At 46.5% G+C, this 15484-nt stretch overlaps 1 protein-coding gene across 1 annotated transcript in view; it reads right to left on the reverse strand.

Annotated features, from left to right (window-relative positions):
- Positions 1 to 2369: 2369 nt before the first annotated feature.
- Positions 2370 to 15484, reverse strand: part of LOC121383915 — a 29060-nt gene continuing 15945 nt past the window's right edge. The window contains exons 3-5 of the mRNA XM_041514013.1: positions 15276 to 15454; positions 10295 to 10509; positions 2370 to 3176 (exon numbers count right to left, since the gene is read on the reverse strand). Of these exons, the coding sequence (XP_041369947.1) occupies positions 3011 to 3176; positions 10295 to 10509; positions 15276 to 15454 (560 nt within the window). The 3' untranslated portion in view covers positions 2370 to 3010. The remainder of the gene's footprint in view (positions 3177 to 10294; positions 10510 to 15275; positions 15455 to 15484) is intronic.

Genomic DNA, 15484 nt, shown 5'->3' on the forward strand with positions numbered 1-15484 from the left:
GTGTGTGTGTGTATGTGTGTGCGTGCGTGTGTACGTGCCTGTGTGTGTATGTGTGTGTGTATGTATGTGTATGTATGTATGTATGTATGTATTTAAATAAATAAAGTGGATCGGCAAACAGGCGGTAGGTTTATATAAATGGAATGAGATAATGTAATACTGTATAAATATAAATGAATGATAAACATAAGACATAACATTACAAAAATACCAGTATCATTTCAGTCATTACATACAAACTACAAATACTGAGTTAGGTATAAAACATACAGTACACATATTTTGTCCAAGTCATGAGCTACGTATATAAACCATATATCATTAGAATTGAGAAACGAAACATTCAGACTAACAATGTAATAGCCGAGTAGAACATGTACGATGTATAAAGTAAATCGCGTTGACAAATCGCCATGTGTATATACTAGTATACAGCTGATCCTTGTTTTGCGCTCATTCCACTCTGCGTTGTGCAACGACGCGATCACGTGACGGTATTGTCGTTCAGATCGCGCGTGCAGATCGGCTCGGTTTGAGCGTTCTCTCAACGTGCACATCGTAGCGTGTACAGACAGCACCGAAAGACTGACAGACAGTATAGAGGCACGTTCAGGAGAGCGGGCGATCGCGATCGTTCGCTAAACACCTAATGTGAGATGAACGTGATATCATAGAAGATGATGGTACCAGTCAAATGTTTTGCGAGCTCTCTCTTTGCGGTTTCTTGTGCCAGCACCGTGGGAAGATGCCAGCAACTGGAGGGTCTAGTAATATGTTATTTCGCCTTTCGAAGGAGCGATGTAGGTATTATGTTCACAGTTAACATTGCTACTGTTAATAAGTCACATTTTGCTACCACGACTAAACAAATTCAGAAATAAATAAGTTTTGTTTAACAACACTACTAGAGCGCACTGATTAATTAATTATTGGCTACTAGATATCAAACATTTGGTACCGGCTTTGGTGGCGTCGTGGTAGGCCATCGGTCTACAGGCTGGTAGGTACTGGGTTCGGATCCCAGTCGAGGCATGGGATTTTTAATCCAGATACCGACTCCAAACCCTGAGTGAGTGCTCCGCAAGGCTCAATGGGTAGGTGTAAACCACTTGCACCAACCAGTGATCCATAACTGGTTCAACAAAGGCCATGGTTTGTGCTATCCTGCCTGTGGGAAGCGCAAATAAAAGATCCCTTGCTGTTAATCGGAAGAGTAGCCCATGTAGTGGTGACAGCGGGTTTCCTCTCAAAATCTGTGTGGTCCTTAACCATATGTCTGACGCCATATAACCGTAAATAAAATGTGTTGAGTGCGTCGTTAAATAAAACATTTCTTTCTTTCAAACATTTGGTAATTATTTCACGGTCTTCAAATATATATTGTTTTGTTTTATTATATTATATTATTACCTTATTCATTAATATTACATTATTACATTACATCATTACAATTACATTATTACATTATATCATTACATTACATTATTACATTGCATTACATTACATTGTTACATTACATTATTACATTACATCATTACAATTACATTATTACATTACATTGTTACATTACATTATTACATTACAATTACATTATTACATTACATTGTTACATTACATTATTGCATTACAATTACATTATTACATTACATTGTTACAATTACATTATTACATTACATCATTACATTATATTGTTACATTACATTATTACATTACATCATTACAATTACATTATTACATTACATTGTTACATTACATTATTACATTACATCATTACAATTACATTACATTATTACATTACATCATTACAATTACGTTATTACATTACATCATTACAATTACATTATTACATTATGTTGTTACAATTACATTATTACATTACATCATTACATTATATTGTTACATTACATCATTACAATTACATTATTACATTACATTATTACATTACATCATTACAATTACATTATTACATTACATCATTACAATTAAATTGTTACATTACATTGTTACATTACATTATTACAATTACATTATTACATTACATTGTTACAATTACATCATTACATTATATTATTACATTACATCATTACAATTACATTATTACATTACATTATTACATTACATCATTATAATTACATTATTACATTACATTGTTACATTACATTATTACATTACATCATTACAATTACATTATTACATTACATTATTACTTTACATCATTACAATTACATTATTACATTATATTATTACATTACATCATTACAATTACATTATTACATTACATCATTAAAATTACATTATTACATTACATTGTTATATTACATTATTACATTACATCATTACAATTACATTATTATATTACATTGTTACGTTACATTATTACGGTGTTCAAGTGACGCTCAGTGACACACGATCGGTGTGGAGCAGACTGTTACCAGAGCTAATTGAAGTCACTACAATCTTAAAATGGCATGCTACAGATTCTTTGGTTTCACGCTTTACATGTTGATCTCCCTCAACAATTTCCGTTAGGCCCACAGCTCCTTGTGAACATGTCGGGGTCATATTTATAGGATATTACACGCGCTTCCATTTCAGTTCGAATCATGTTTATGTCCCAAGTAAAATAATTTTCAACTGTCACGAGCTTTAGCGACTGAAAATTAAAATAATTTCAAGAGTAGCGAAACGTTTATTTCTATCAATGTTCGGTTGACTGTCGTTTCGGTAAGATTGTAGTGCGCTAATCGTATGGCTGTTCACTCCCACTTTACGTTCAAGTGGGATGTGACAGTTTGATATCAACCGAGACATTCTGAACCACGTGGTTAACAATCTGGACAGCACACAACACGTGGGTAATAATATCTGAATTAGTCCAATGTCAACTACTATCAACGGCGCAGTGTCATATTTCAGTCTTGATTTCTTCTTTTGTTATGGGTAGTGTCATTTTGTCCCAAATACTCGAGGCAGGAAAGACGTAGTTCTATGAAAACTTGAGGTGGAGCGGTTACGCCCATCCCAGATACTTGTGAACGCGTTTCAGTTTCTGCTGCAGGACGCTGGAAAATCTCAGCATTTCCTTGTCGATGATGATTTCTGGAAAACACGTCGCCCAGCCCAGCGGACACGTCCTGTAGTGGTGGATGATGGCGGCATCTCGAGACAAACTGTAACTGGAAATAAAGGAAAGGAATGTCTGTTTAACGATACCCTAGCACTTTTTAAAAGAAAAATATAAATGTTTTATTTAGCGAAGCACGCATGGCATTTTAATTACGGTTATATGCGTTGGACATATGGGTTACTCCTTTCGACTGGGAGCAAGGGATATTTTATATGCGCTATCCCATAAACAGGATAGTACAAACAACGGCCTTTGTTACACCAGCTGTGGATCCCTGAAATGAGAAATAGTCCATTGAGCACACCAGCGTGGGTCGATCAGAGGAGAGTCATTGTACATATATGGCTACTTGGCTCAGGGTACAGAGGCGTTGTACATGTATGGCTATTTGGCTCACGGCACAGAGGCGTTGTACATACATGGCTATTTGGCTCAGGACACAGAGGCGTTGTACATGTATGGCTACTTGTCTCAGGGTACAGAGGCGTTGTACATCTATGGCTACTTGGCTCAGGGTACAGAGGCGTTGTACATGTATGGCTATTTGGCTCACGGCACAGAGGCGTTGTACATACATGGCTATTTGGCTCAGGGCACAGAGGCGTTGTACATGTATGGCTACTTGGCTCAGGGTACAGAGGCGTTGTACATGTATGGCTACTTGGCTCAGGGTACAGAGGCGTTGTACATGTATGGCTATTTGGCTCACGGCACAGAGGCGTTGTACATACATGGCTATTTGGCTCAGGGCACAGACGCGTTGTACATGTATGGCTACTTGGCTCAGGGTACAGAGGCGTTGTACATCTATGGCTACTTGGCTCAGGGTACAGAGGCGTTGTACATGTATGGCTATTTGGCTCAGGGCACAGAGGCGTTGTACATACATGGCTATTTGGCTCAGGGTACAGAGACGTTGTACATACATGGCTATTTGGCTCAGGGTACAGAGGCGTTGTACAGTTTTTGATATGGCTATTTGGCTTAGGGTACAGAGGCGTTGTACAGTTTTTGATATGGCTATTTGTTTCAGGGCACAGAGGCGTTGTACAGTTTTTGATACGGCTATTTGGTTCAGGGCACAGAGGCGTTGTACAGTTTTTGATACGGCTATTTGGCTCAGGGCACAGAGGCGTTGTACAGTTTTTGATATGGCTATTTGGCTCAGGGCACAGAGGCGTTGTACAGTTTTTGATATGGCTATTTGGCTCAGGGTACAGAGGCGTTGTACAGTTTTTGATATGGCTATTTGGCTCATGTCACAGAGGCGTTGTACAGTTTTTGATATGGCTATTTGGTGTGTAACAAGGTTATCTGCACACTTGGCGGAGGACGACGAGACAACCGCTGCCGTTATGTAAGCTAAGTGGTCAGTTCTATGCACTTTTTCGTAGACACGACATATAAAAGACATACCAGTTATCCCAGTCGCGAGGCGGGGAGAAACCCCGAGTCCAATGAGAGCGATCGATCGTGCGACCCAGCACACCTCGGGTGAGGGCTCTACTTTCTGAATGGGCCATACCTCCAAACGGCAGCGCTATCCAACACACCTCGGGTGATCGCTCTACTTTCTGAATGGGCCATACCTCCAAACGGCAGCACTATCCAGCACACCTCGGGTGATCGCTCTACTTTCTGAATGGGCCATACCTCCAAACGGCAGCACTATCCAGCACACCTCGGGTGATCGCTCTACTTTCTGAATGGGCCATACCTCCAAACGGCAGCGCTATCCAACACACCTCGGGTGATCGCTCTACTTTCTGAATGGGCCATATAGCCTATCCAATCGCTCTACTGAATGGGCAGCACTATCCAGCACACCTCGGGTGATCGCTCTACTTTCTGAATGGGCCATACCTCCAAACGGCAGCACTATCCAGCACACCTCGGGTGATCGCTCTACTTTCTGAATGGGCCATACCTCCAAACGTAAGCACTATCCAGCACACCTCGGGTGATCGCTCTACTTTCTGAATGGGCCATACCTCCAAACGGCAGCGCTATCCAGCACACCTCGGGTGATCGCTCTACTTTCTGAATGGGCCATACCTCCAAACGGCAGCGCTATCCAACACACCTCGGGTGATCGCTCTACTTTCTGAATGGGCCATACCTCCAAACGGCAGCACTATCCAGCACACCTCGGGTGATCGCTCTACTTTCTGAATGGGCCATACCTCCAAACGGCAGCGCTATCCAGCACACCTCGGGTGATCGCTCTACTTTCTGAATGGGCCATACCTCCAAACGGCAGCGCTATCTCGGGTGATCGCTCTACACATACCTCCAAACGGGTGATCGCTCTACTTTCTGAATGGGCCATACCTCCAAACGGCAGCACTATCCAGCACACCTCGGGTGATCGCTCTACTTTCTGAATGGGCCATACCTCCAAACGGAAGCACTATCCAGCACACCTCGGGTAATCGCTCTACTTTCTGAATGGGCCATACCTCCAAACGGCAGCACTATCCAACACACCTCGGGTGATCGCTCTACTTTCTGAATGGGCCATGCCTCCAAACGGCACCTCCAGCACACCTCGGGTAATCGCTCTACTTTCTGAATGGGCCATGTCTCCAAACGGAAGCACTATCCAGCACACCTCGGGTAATCGCTCTACTTTCTGAATGGGCCATACCTCCAAACGGAAGCACTATCCAGCACACCTCGGGTAATCGCTCTACTTTCTGAATGGGCCATACCTCCAAACGGAAGCACTATCCAGCACACCTCGGGTAATCGCTCTACTTTCTGAATGGGCCATACCTCCAAACGGCAGCACTATCCAACACACCTCGGGTGATCGCTCTACTTTCTGAATGGGCCATACCTCCAAACGGCAGCGCTATCCAACACACCTCGGGTGATCGCTCTACTTTCTGAATGGGCCATGCCTCCAAACGGCAGCACTATCCAGCACACCTCGGGTAATCGCTCTACTTTCTGAATGGGCCATGTCTCCAAACGGAAGCACTATCCAGCACACCTCGGGTAATCGCTCTACTTTCTGAATGGGCCATGTCTCCAAACGGCAGCACTATCCAGCACACCTCGGGTGATCGCTTTACTTTCTGAATGGGCCATGTCTCCAAACGGCAGCACTATCCAACACACCTCGGGTAATCGCTCTACTTTCTGAATGGGCCATACCTCCAAACGGCAGCGCTATCCAGCACACCTCGGGTAATCGCTCTACTTTCTGAATGGGCCATACCTCCAAACGGCAGCGCTATCCAGCACACCTCGGGTGATCGCTCTACTTTCTGAATGGGCCATGTCTCCAAACGGAAGCACTATCCAGCACACCTCGGGTGATCGCTTTACTTTCTGAATGGGCCATGCCTCCAAACGGCAGCACTATCCAGCACACCTCGAGTGATCGCTCTACTTTCTGAATGGACCATGCCGCCTCCAAACGGTAGCACCATCCAGCATCACGTAACACGGAAATCAATATGCGTACACGAACAATCTGTTCACGTAAAACGGAAAACAATATGCGTACACGAACAATCTGTTCACGTAACACGGAAATCAATATACGTACACGAACAATCTGTTCACGTAAAACGGAAAACAATAAGCGTACACGAACAATCTGTTCACGTAACACGGACATCAATATGCGTAGTTCATCGGCTTGAACAAACGATGTAATCATTATGGGAAGAAATACACGTAGGTCCTAGAAAACACTTTGCTGTAAAGTTGGTAAGAATAGTCTACATTATATGACGACAACTGCCGATAATAAACAATCTATTAAAGGCACTTACCCTCATTAACAGGCAGTATAGAATATGGTAGACTATTACAACAATTTTAATAATTAAATTACACATTAGGAATTCTTCAATATATTATCCCTTTTGACAAAAGCCGACGTGTTCTAGCGTTTCGGAAGCTCCCTCTGCATTTTGACAAACGCCGACGTGTTCTAGCGTTTCGGAAGCTCCCTCTGCATTTTGACAAACGCCGACGTGTTCCAGCGTTTCGGAAGCTCCCTCTGCATTTTGACAAAAGCCGACGTGTTCCAGCGTTTCGGAAGCTCCCTCTGCATTTTGACAAACGCCGACGTGTTCCAGCGTTTCGGAAGCTCCCTCTGCATTTTGACAAACGCCGAAATGTTCCAGCGTTTCGGAAGCTCCCTCTGCATTTTGACAAAAGCCGACGTGTTCCAGCATTTCGGAAGCTCCCTCTGCATTTTGACAAACGCCGACGTGTTCCAGCGTTTCGGAAGCTCCCTCTGCATTTTGACAAACGCCGACGTGTTCCAGCGTTTCGGAAGCTCCCTCTGCATTTTGACAAACGCCGACGTGTTCCAGCGTTTCGGAATCTCCCTCTGCATTTTGACAAAAGCCGACGTGTTCCAGCGTTTCGGAAGCTCCCTCTGCATTTTGACAAAAGCCGACGTGTTCCAGCGTTTCGGGAGCTCCCTCTGCATTTTGACAAACGCCGACGTGTTCCAGCGTTTCGGGAGCTCCCTCTGCATTTTGACAAAAGCCGACGTGTTCCAGCGTTTCGGAAGCTCCCTCTGCATTTTGACAAACGCCGACGTGTTCCAGCGTTTCGGAAGCTCCCTCTGCATTTTGACAAACGCCGACGTGTTCCAGCGTTTCGGAAGCTCCCTCTGCATTTTAGGCGAACGGGGCAGGAACTAGCTCAGTCGGAAGATTTTTTTGTTTTCTTTTGTTTAACGACACCACTAGCGTACATTGATATATTAATCACCGGCTACTGGATGGCAAACATTTGGTAATTTTGACATATAGTCTTAGAGGAAACCCAGCTACATTTTTCCATTAGTAGCAAGGGATATTTTATATGCACCATCCCGCAGACAGGATAGCTCATACAACGGTCTTTGATATACAAATCGTGGTGCACTGGCTGGAACAGTCGGTAGAGCGTTCGCCTGAGGTGATCGTGCCACAGGATCGAACCATCTCGCTGGCATATGGTGTCTGCTGTCCTGTGTAGGAAAATGCGTATAATATAAAGATCACATGGTGCTAATGGGAAAATGTAGCGGGTTTCTTCTAAAACTACGAGTCAAAGATCACCAAATATTTGTCATCCAATAACTGATGACTGAAGAATCAATGTTTCCTAACTGTGTCGTTAAATAACAACAACAAAAAACAACGTTTCTAAAGTTTAAGAAGGAAGGAAATATTTTATTTAACGACGCACTCAACACATTTTATTTACGGTTATATGGCGTCGAACATATGGTTAAGGACCACACAGATATTGAGAGAGGAAACCCGCTGTCGCCACTTCATGGGCTACTTTTTTCGATTAGCAGCAAGGGATCTTTTATATGCACCATCCCACAGACAGGATAATACATACCACGGCCTTTGATATACCAGTCGTGTTGCACTGGCTGGAACGAGAAATAACCCAATGGGCCCACCGATGGGGATCGATCCCAAACCGACCGCGCATCAAGCGAGCACTTTATTCGTCTATCCTGAATAGGTAATGAACACAGCGAGATTTAGTGCCCTGGATAAGGAGAGCGTGCTTGGACCTTAAGTGGATTTCCATCTGGTCAGGTCACGTCAGGTCACGTGCACATTCAGAACAAGCTATTGTATCGCACGCCTGTCCTGGGCGCAGGTGCCGGCCTCGGTCGGCTCTTCCGTCTAGGACAGTAAAAAGGTTGGGGTGGGTGGAAGGAAGCAACAGCAGTGTGACCGGAATCGGTAGCGGGCGGGTTTTCTCCATCTGCAACAAGATGTCTTTTATGCGTAAAAAGCTATTCCGATGATTATATTATTATTATTAAGCCTGGCGTGGTGTCGTCCTTCAAGAGTAAAGGTAGACAACTCTTTAAAGCCTAAATAGCTGAAGAGTGTCTAGTACCAGATTAAATCCCAGGGATGACAAAGTTAACATGGTTAAAGCTGCATACATGCAACGTTTCAATGAATAAGTACAACATAGAGATAAATACTACAATCACTCACCCTTAAGACTATAATACGACCAGGCAAAGTGTTTCTGCCTTATTTATCCACCAGGCAAAGTGTTTCTGCCTTATTTGTCCACCAGGCAAAGTGTTGCTGCCTTATTTGTCCACCAGGCAAAGTGTTGCTGCCTTATTTATGTGGCAGTAAAGGGATACACGCAGCGCTAAAACCAATCAGGCGAACGTTTGTCTTGCTCTCTCAAAAGGAACGTAGTGTTCAGACAGACCGACAAGAAAAACGTTCGCAACGTTAAAATGATATAGTTCGCAAATTTTAGCGAAAAACGGCTAAACCAAAAGAATATGTTGAAACGGGTTAGCTTATTCTACCACCCCTCCCTCGCCCAGTGAAGCACGCCTGTCGAGGTCACAACTTTGACTTCGCCAGAGTGTTCTGCTCACAACAGACGTCATTTACCAACGGAAGCCGGGCGTGGCTTCAATCGAGTGAGTGTGGGCCAAGTGGGTTCTCTCAGTTGGGTTCTCTCGGGTGGGTTCTTTCAGGTGGGTAGGACGTCACTTACCTACGGAAGCCGGGCCTGGCTTCAAACGAGTGGGTGTTTGCCAGGTGGGTACTCTCAGGTGGGTTCTTTCGGGTAGGTTCTCTCGGGTGGGTTATCTCGGGTGGGTAGGACGTCACTTACCTACAGAAGCCGGGCTTGGCTTCAAACGAGTGGGTGTGCACCAGGTGTGTTCTCTCAGGTGTGTTCTCTCGGGTGGGTAAGACGTCACTTACCTACGGAAGCCGGGCTTGGCTTCAAACGAGTGGGTGTGGGCCAGGTGGGTTCTCTCAGGTGGGTTATTTCAGGTGGGTTCTCTCAGGTGGGTAGGACGTCACTTACCTATGGAAGCCGGGCTTGGCTTCAAACGAGTGGGTGTGCGTCAGGTGGATAGGACGTCACTTACCTACGGAAGCCGGGTTTTGGTTCAAACGAGTGGATGTGCACCAGGTGGGTTCTCTCAGGTGGGTCTCTCGGGTGGGTAGGACGTCACTTACCTACGGAAGCCGGGCTTGGCTTCAAACAAGTGGGTGTGGGCCAGGTGGGTTCCCTCAGATGGGTTATTTCAGGTGGGTTCTCTCAGGTGGGTAGGATGTCACTTACCTACGGAAGCCGGGCTTGGCTTCAAACGAGTGGGTGTGCGCCAGGTGGGTTCTCTCAGGTGGGTAGGACGTCACTTACCTACGGAAGCTGGGCTTGGCTTCAAACGAGTGGGTGTGCGCCAGATGGGTTCTCTCAGGCAGGTAGATGTACTTCTCGCACTCCCAGCGAGGTGGCGTGCTCCGCTGGTAGTCGAGGAAGAAGACGTCGTGGTGGGCGTGGCGGCCCCAACTCGTCACGTGGAACTGCACGTGGAAGAGGAAGCCAGCAGCATCCGGGAACCTCTTCAAGTAGTCCTGTGTGATAAATATAATAGTTACACCACACAGTTCCACCGTCCAACAAATATTATCATAGTGCTGCTCATATCTGTTAAAAATTAATAAATCGACGTGAAAATATCACAAAATATCAGTACTGTCTTGAGGCATTATGGGGAAAACGTCCGGAAAGCGTATTGTGAGACAGATGGATGGGCAAACAGACAGACAGAAGGACAGAGCTGAAACATATAGTCATCATCTCCGTGCGACAACATCTTGTCACCTCCATGCGACAACATGTCATCATCTCCGTACGTGCAATTATGCGATAACATCTCGTCATCTACGTGCGACATCTCGTCGTCTCCTTGCGACAACATCTCATCATCTCCATGCGACAACATCTGGTCATCTCCGTTCGTGTGACAACATCTCGTCATCTCCGTGCGACAACATCTCATCATCTCTGTGCGTGCGACAGCATCTCGTCATCTCCGCGCGTGCGACAACATATCGTCATCTCCGTGTGACAACATCTCGTCATCTCCGTGCGTGTAACAACATCTCGTCATCTCCGTGCGACAACATCTAGTCATCTCCGTGCGACAACATCTTGTTATCTCCAGCACATTAACAGCCGAGACGTGCGATCATGTTTCCCAACCCTGACAGACTAGAAATGTTACGAATCACTTTCATAACCCTGACAGACCGACTGCTGGGCCAGCGCTAGAAATGTCACGAATCACTTTCATATCCCTGACAGACCGACTGCTGGGCCAGCGTTAGAAATGTCACCAATCACTTTCATAACCCTGACTGACCGACTGCTGGGCCAGCGATAGAAATGTCACAAATCACTTTCATAACCCTGACAGACCGACTGCTGGGCAGGCGCTAGAAATGTCACCAATCACTTTCATAACCCTGACAGACCGACTGATGGGCCAGCGCTAGAAATGTCACAAATCACTTTCATAACCCTGACAGACCGACTGATGGGCCAGCGTTAGAAATGTCACAAATCACTTTCATAACCCTGACTGACCGACTGCTGGACCAGCGATAGAAATGTCACAAATCACTTTCATAACCCTGACAGACCGACTGCTGGGCCAGCGCTAGAAATGTCACAAATCACTTTCATAACCCTGACAGACCGACTGCTGGGCCAGCGCTAGAAATGTCACAAATCACTTTCATAACCCTGACAGACCGACTGATGGGCCAGCGTTAGAAATCACTTTCATAACTCTAACAGACCGACTGCTGGGCCAGCGCTAGAAATGTCACAAATATCACGACAACCCATGTATACGTGAAACTCGGTATGGACTTAGCTCAGTGGTAGAGCGCTCTCAACTGACGAGCTATATAGGTCGCAGGATCGATCCCCACCGATAGCTTTGGGGTTTTCTCTGTTCAAACCAGTGCTCCATGACTGTAACATATAAAAGGTCTTGGTATGTATTGTCAGTCTCATCACCAGCAGGTTTTCTTTCTTTGTATAGAACAAATGTGATAATGTTTAAACATGTGCTGATGTATTAATATCCTTTCCTTTTCTAGGGATGAATAAATTTCAACTAGCTAATGATGGTTATGATAAACACGATGGTGGTGACAACCACGATGACGACGATGACGATGATGATTGCGTTTGAGTCGGTACATAAATGCGAACGTACATACCAGTCTTAAGTCTTACCTCCATGAACTGTCTGAGGCCCTGGTTCCTGTAGTACACGTCGTGTGGAGTCTTAACTCCATGAACTGTTTGAGTCGCTGATTCCTGTGGTACACATCATGTGGAGTCTTACCTCCATGAACTGTTTGAGGCCCTGGTTCCTGTGGTACACGTACGTGTAGAGTCTTACCTCCATGAACTGTTTGAGTCGCTGGTTCCTGTGGTACACGTCGTGTGGAGTCTTACCTCCATGAACTGTTTGAGGCCCTGGTTCCTGTAGTACACGTCGTGTAGAGTCTTACCTCCATGAACTGTTTGAGGCCCTGGTTCCTGTGGTACACGTCGTGTGGAGTCTTACCTCCATGAACTGTTTGAGGCCCTGGTTCCTGTAGTACACGTCGTGTGGAGTCTTACCTCCATGAACTGTTTGAGGCCCTGTTTCCTGTGGTACACGTCGTGTGGAGTCTTACCTCCATGAACTGTTTGAGGCCCTGGTTCCTGTGGTACACGTCGTGTGGAGTCTTACCTCCATGAACTGTTTGTGTCCCTGGTTCCTGTGGTACACGTACGTATCGAGTCTTACCTCCATGAACTGTTTGAGGCCCTGGTTCCTGTGGTACACGTACGTGTAGAGTCTTACCTCCATGAACTGTTTGAGTCGCTGGTTCCTGTGGTACACGTCGTGTGGAGTCTTACCTCCATGAACTGTTTGAGGCCCTGGTTCCTGTAGTACACGTCGTGTGGAGTCTTACCTCCATGAACTGTTTGAGGCCCTGTTTCCTGTGGTACACGTCGTGTGGAGTCTTACCTCCATGAACTGTTTGAGGCCCTGGTTCCTGTGGTACACGTCGTGTGGAGTCTTACCTCCATGAACTGTTTGTGTCCCTGGTTCCTGTGGTACACGTACGTATCGAGTCTTACCTCCATGAACTGTTTGAGGCCCTGGTTCCTGTAGTAGACGTCGTGTAGAGTCTTACCTCCATGAACTGTTTGAGGCCCTGGTTCCTGTGGTACACGTCGTGTGGAGTCTTACCTCCATGAACTGTTTGAGGCCCTGGTTCCTGTAGTACACGTCGTGTAGAGTCTTACCTCCATGAACTGTTTGAGGCCCTCGTTCCTGTGGTACACGTCGTGTGGAGTCTTACCTCCATCAACTGTTTGAGGCCCTGGTTCCTGTGGTACACGTCGTGTGGAGTCTTACCTCCATGAACTGTTTGAGTCGCTGGTTCCTGTGGTACACGTCGTGTCGAGTCTTACCTCCATCAACTGTTTGAGGCCCTGGTTCCTGTAGTACACGTCGTGTGGAGTCTTACCTCCATGAACTGTTTGAGTCCCTGGTTCCTGTGGTACACGTACGTATCGAGTCTTACCTCCATGAACTGTTTGAATCCCTGGTTCCTGTGGTACACGTCGTGTCGAGTCTTACCTCCATGAACTGTTTGAGGCCCTGGTTCCTGTAGTACACGTCGTGTGGAGTCTTACCTCTTTGAACTGTTTGAGTCCCTGGTTCCTGTGACACATGCACGTGTCGAGTCTTACCTCCATGAACTGTTTGAGTCCCTGGTTCATGTGACACATGCACGTGTCGCGTCTTACCTCCATGAACTCTTTGAGTCCCTGGTTCCTGTGGTACACGTCCTGTCGAGTCTTACCTCCATGAACTGTTTGAGGCCCTGGTTCCTGTAGTACACGTCGTGTGGAGTCTTACCTCCGTGAACTGTTTGAGTCCCTGGTTCCTGTGACACATGCACGTGTCGAGTCTTACCTCCATGAACTGTTTGAGGCCCTGGTTCCTGTGGTACACGTACGTGTAGTCTTACCTCCATGAACTGTTTGAGTCGCTGGTTCCTGTGGTACACGTCGTGTCGAGTCTTACCTCCATGAACTGTTTGAGGCCCTGGTTCCTGTAGTACACGTCGTGTGGAGTCTTACCTCTTTGAACTGTTTGAGTCCCTGGTTCCTGTGACACATGCACGTGTCGAGTCTTACCTCCATGAACTGTTTGAGTCCCTGGTTCATGTGACACATGCACGTGTCGCGTCTTACCTCCATGAACTCTTTGAGTCCCTGGTTCCTGTGGTACACGTCCTGTCGAGTCTTACCTCCATGAACTGTTTGAGGCCCTGGTTCCTGTAGTACACGTCGTGTGGAGTCTTACCTCCGTGAACTGTTTGAGTCCCTGGTTCCTGTGACACATGCACGTGTCGAGTCTTACCTCCATGAACTGTTTGAGGCCCTGGTTCCTGTGGTACACGTACGTGTAGTCTTACCTCCATGAACTGTTTGAGTCGCTGGTTCCTGTGGTACACGTCGTGTGGAGTCTTACCTCCATGAACTGTTTGAGGCCCTGGTTCCTGTAGTACACGTCGTGTGGAGTCTTACCTCCATGAACTGTTTGAGTCCCTGGTTCCTGTGACACATGCACGTGTCGGGTCTTACCTCCATGAACTGTTTGAGTCCCTGGTTCCTGTGGTACACGCCGTGTCGAGTCTTACCTCCGTGAACTGTTTGAGTCCCTGGTTCCTGTGGTACACGTCGTGTCGAGTCTTACCTCCGTGAACTATTTGAGTCCCTGGTTCCTGTGGTACACGTCGTGTCGAGTCTTACCTCCGTGAACTGTTTGAGTCCCTGGTTCCTGTGGTACACGTCGTGTCGAGTCTTACCTCCGTGACTGTTTGAGTCCCTGGTTCCCGTGGTACACGTCGTGTCGAGTCTTACCTCCGTGAACTGTTTGAGTCCCTGGTTCCCGTGGTACACGCCGTGTCGAGTCTTACCTCCGTGAACTGTTTGAGTCCCTGGTTCCCGTGGTACACGTCGTGTCCAGTCTTACCTACGTGAACTGTTTGAGTCCCTGGTTCCCGTGGTACACGTCGTGTCAAGTCTTACCTCCGTGAACTGTTTGAGTCCCTGGTTCCCGTGGTACACGTCGTGTCATGTCTTATCTACGTGAACTGTTTGAGTCCCTGGTTCCTGTGGTACACGTCGTGTCAAGTCTTACCTCCGTGAACTGTTTGAATCCCTGGTTCCTGTGACACATGCACGTGTCGCGTCTTACCTCCATGAACTGTTTGAGTTCCTGATTCCTGTTGGTCACGTACGTGTCGAGTCTTACCTCCATGAACTGTTTGAGTCCTTGGTTCCTGTGGGGCAAAATGATCTCGTCCAAGTCTATGCCGGCCACGTACGTGTATCCCGCCAGCCGCTCCCGGCACTCGTACACGGGCAGGTTCTCGTCGTGGGAGAACTGCGGCTTCACCTGCCTCTCGAGACTCAAGCCGCGCACTGGAACACCTGGCGTTCAAAATGAAACATTCGATTGTT

This window comes from Gigantopelta aegis, chromosome 10 (assembly GCF_016097555.1).
Source record: "Gigantopelta aegis isolate Gae_Host chromosome 10, Gae_host_genome, whole genome shotgun sequence".
Lineage (NCBI taxonomy): Eukaryota > Metazoa > Mollusca > Gastropoda > Neomphalida > Peltospiridae > Gigantopelta > Gigantopelta aegis.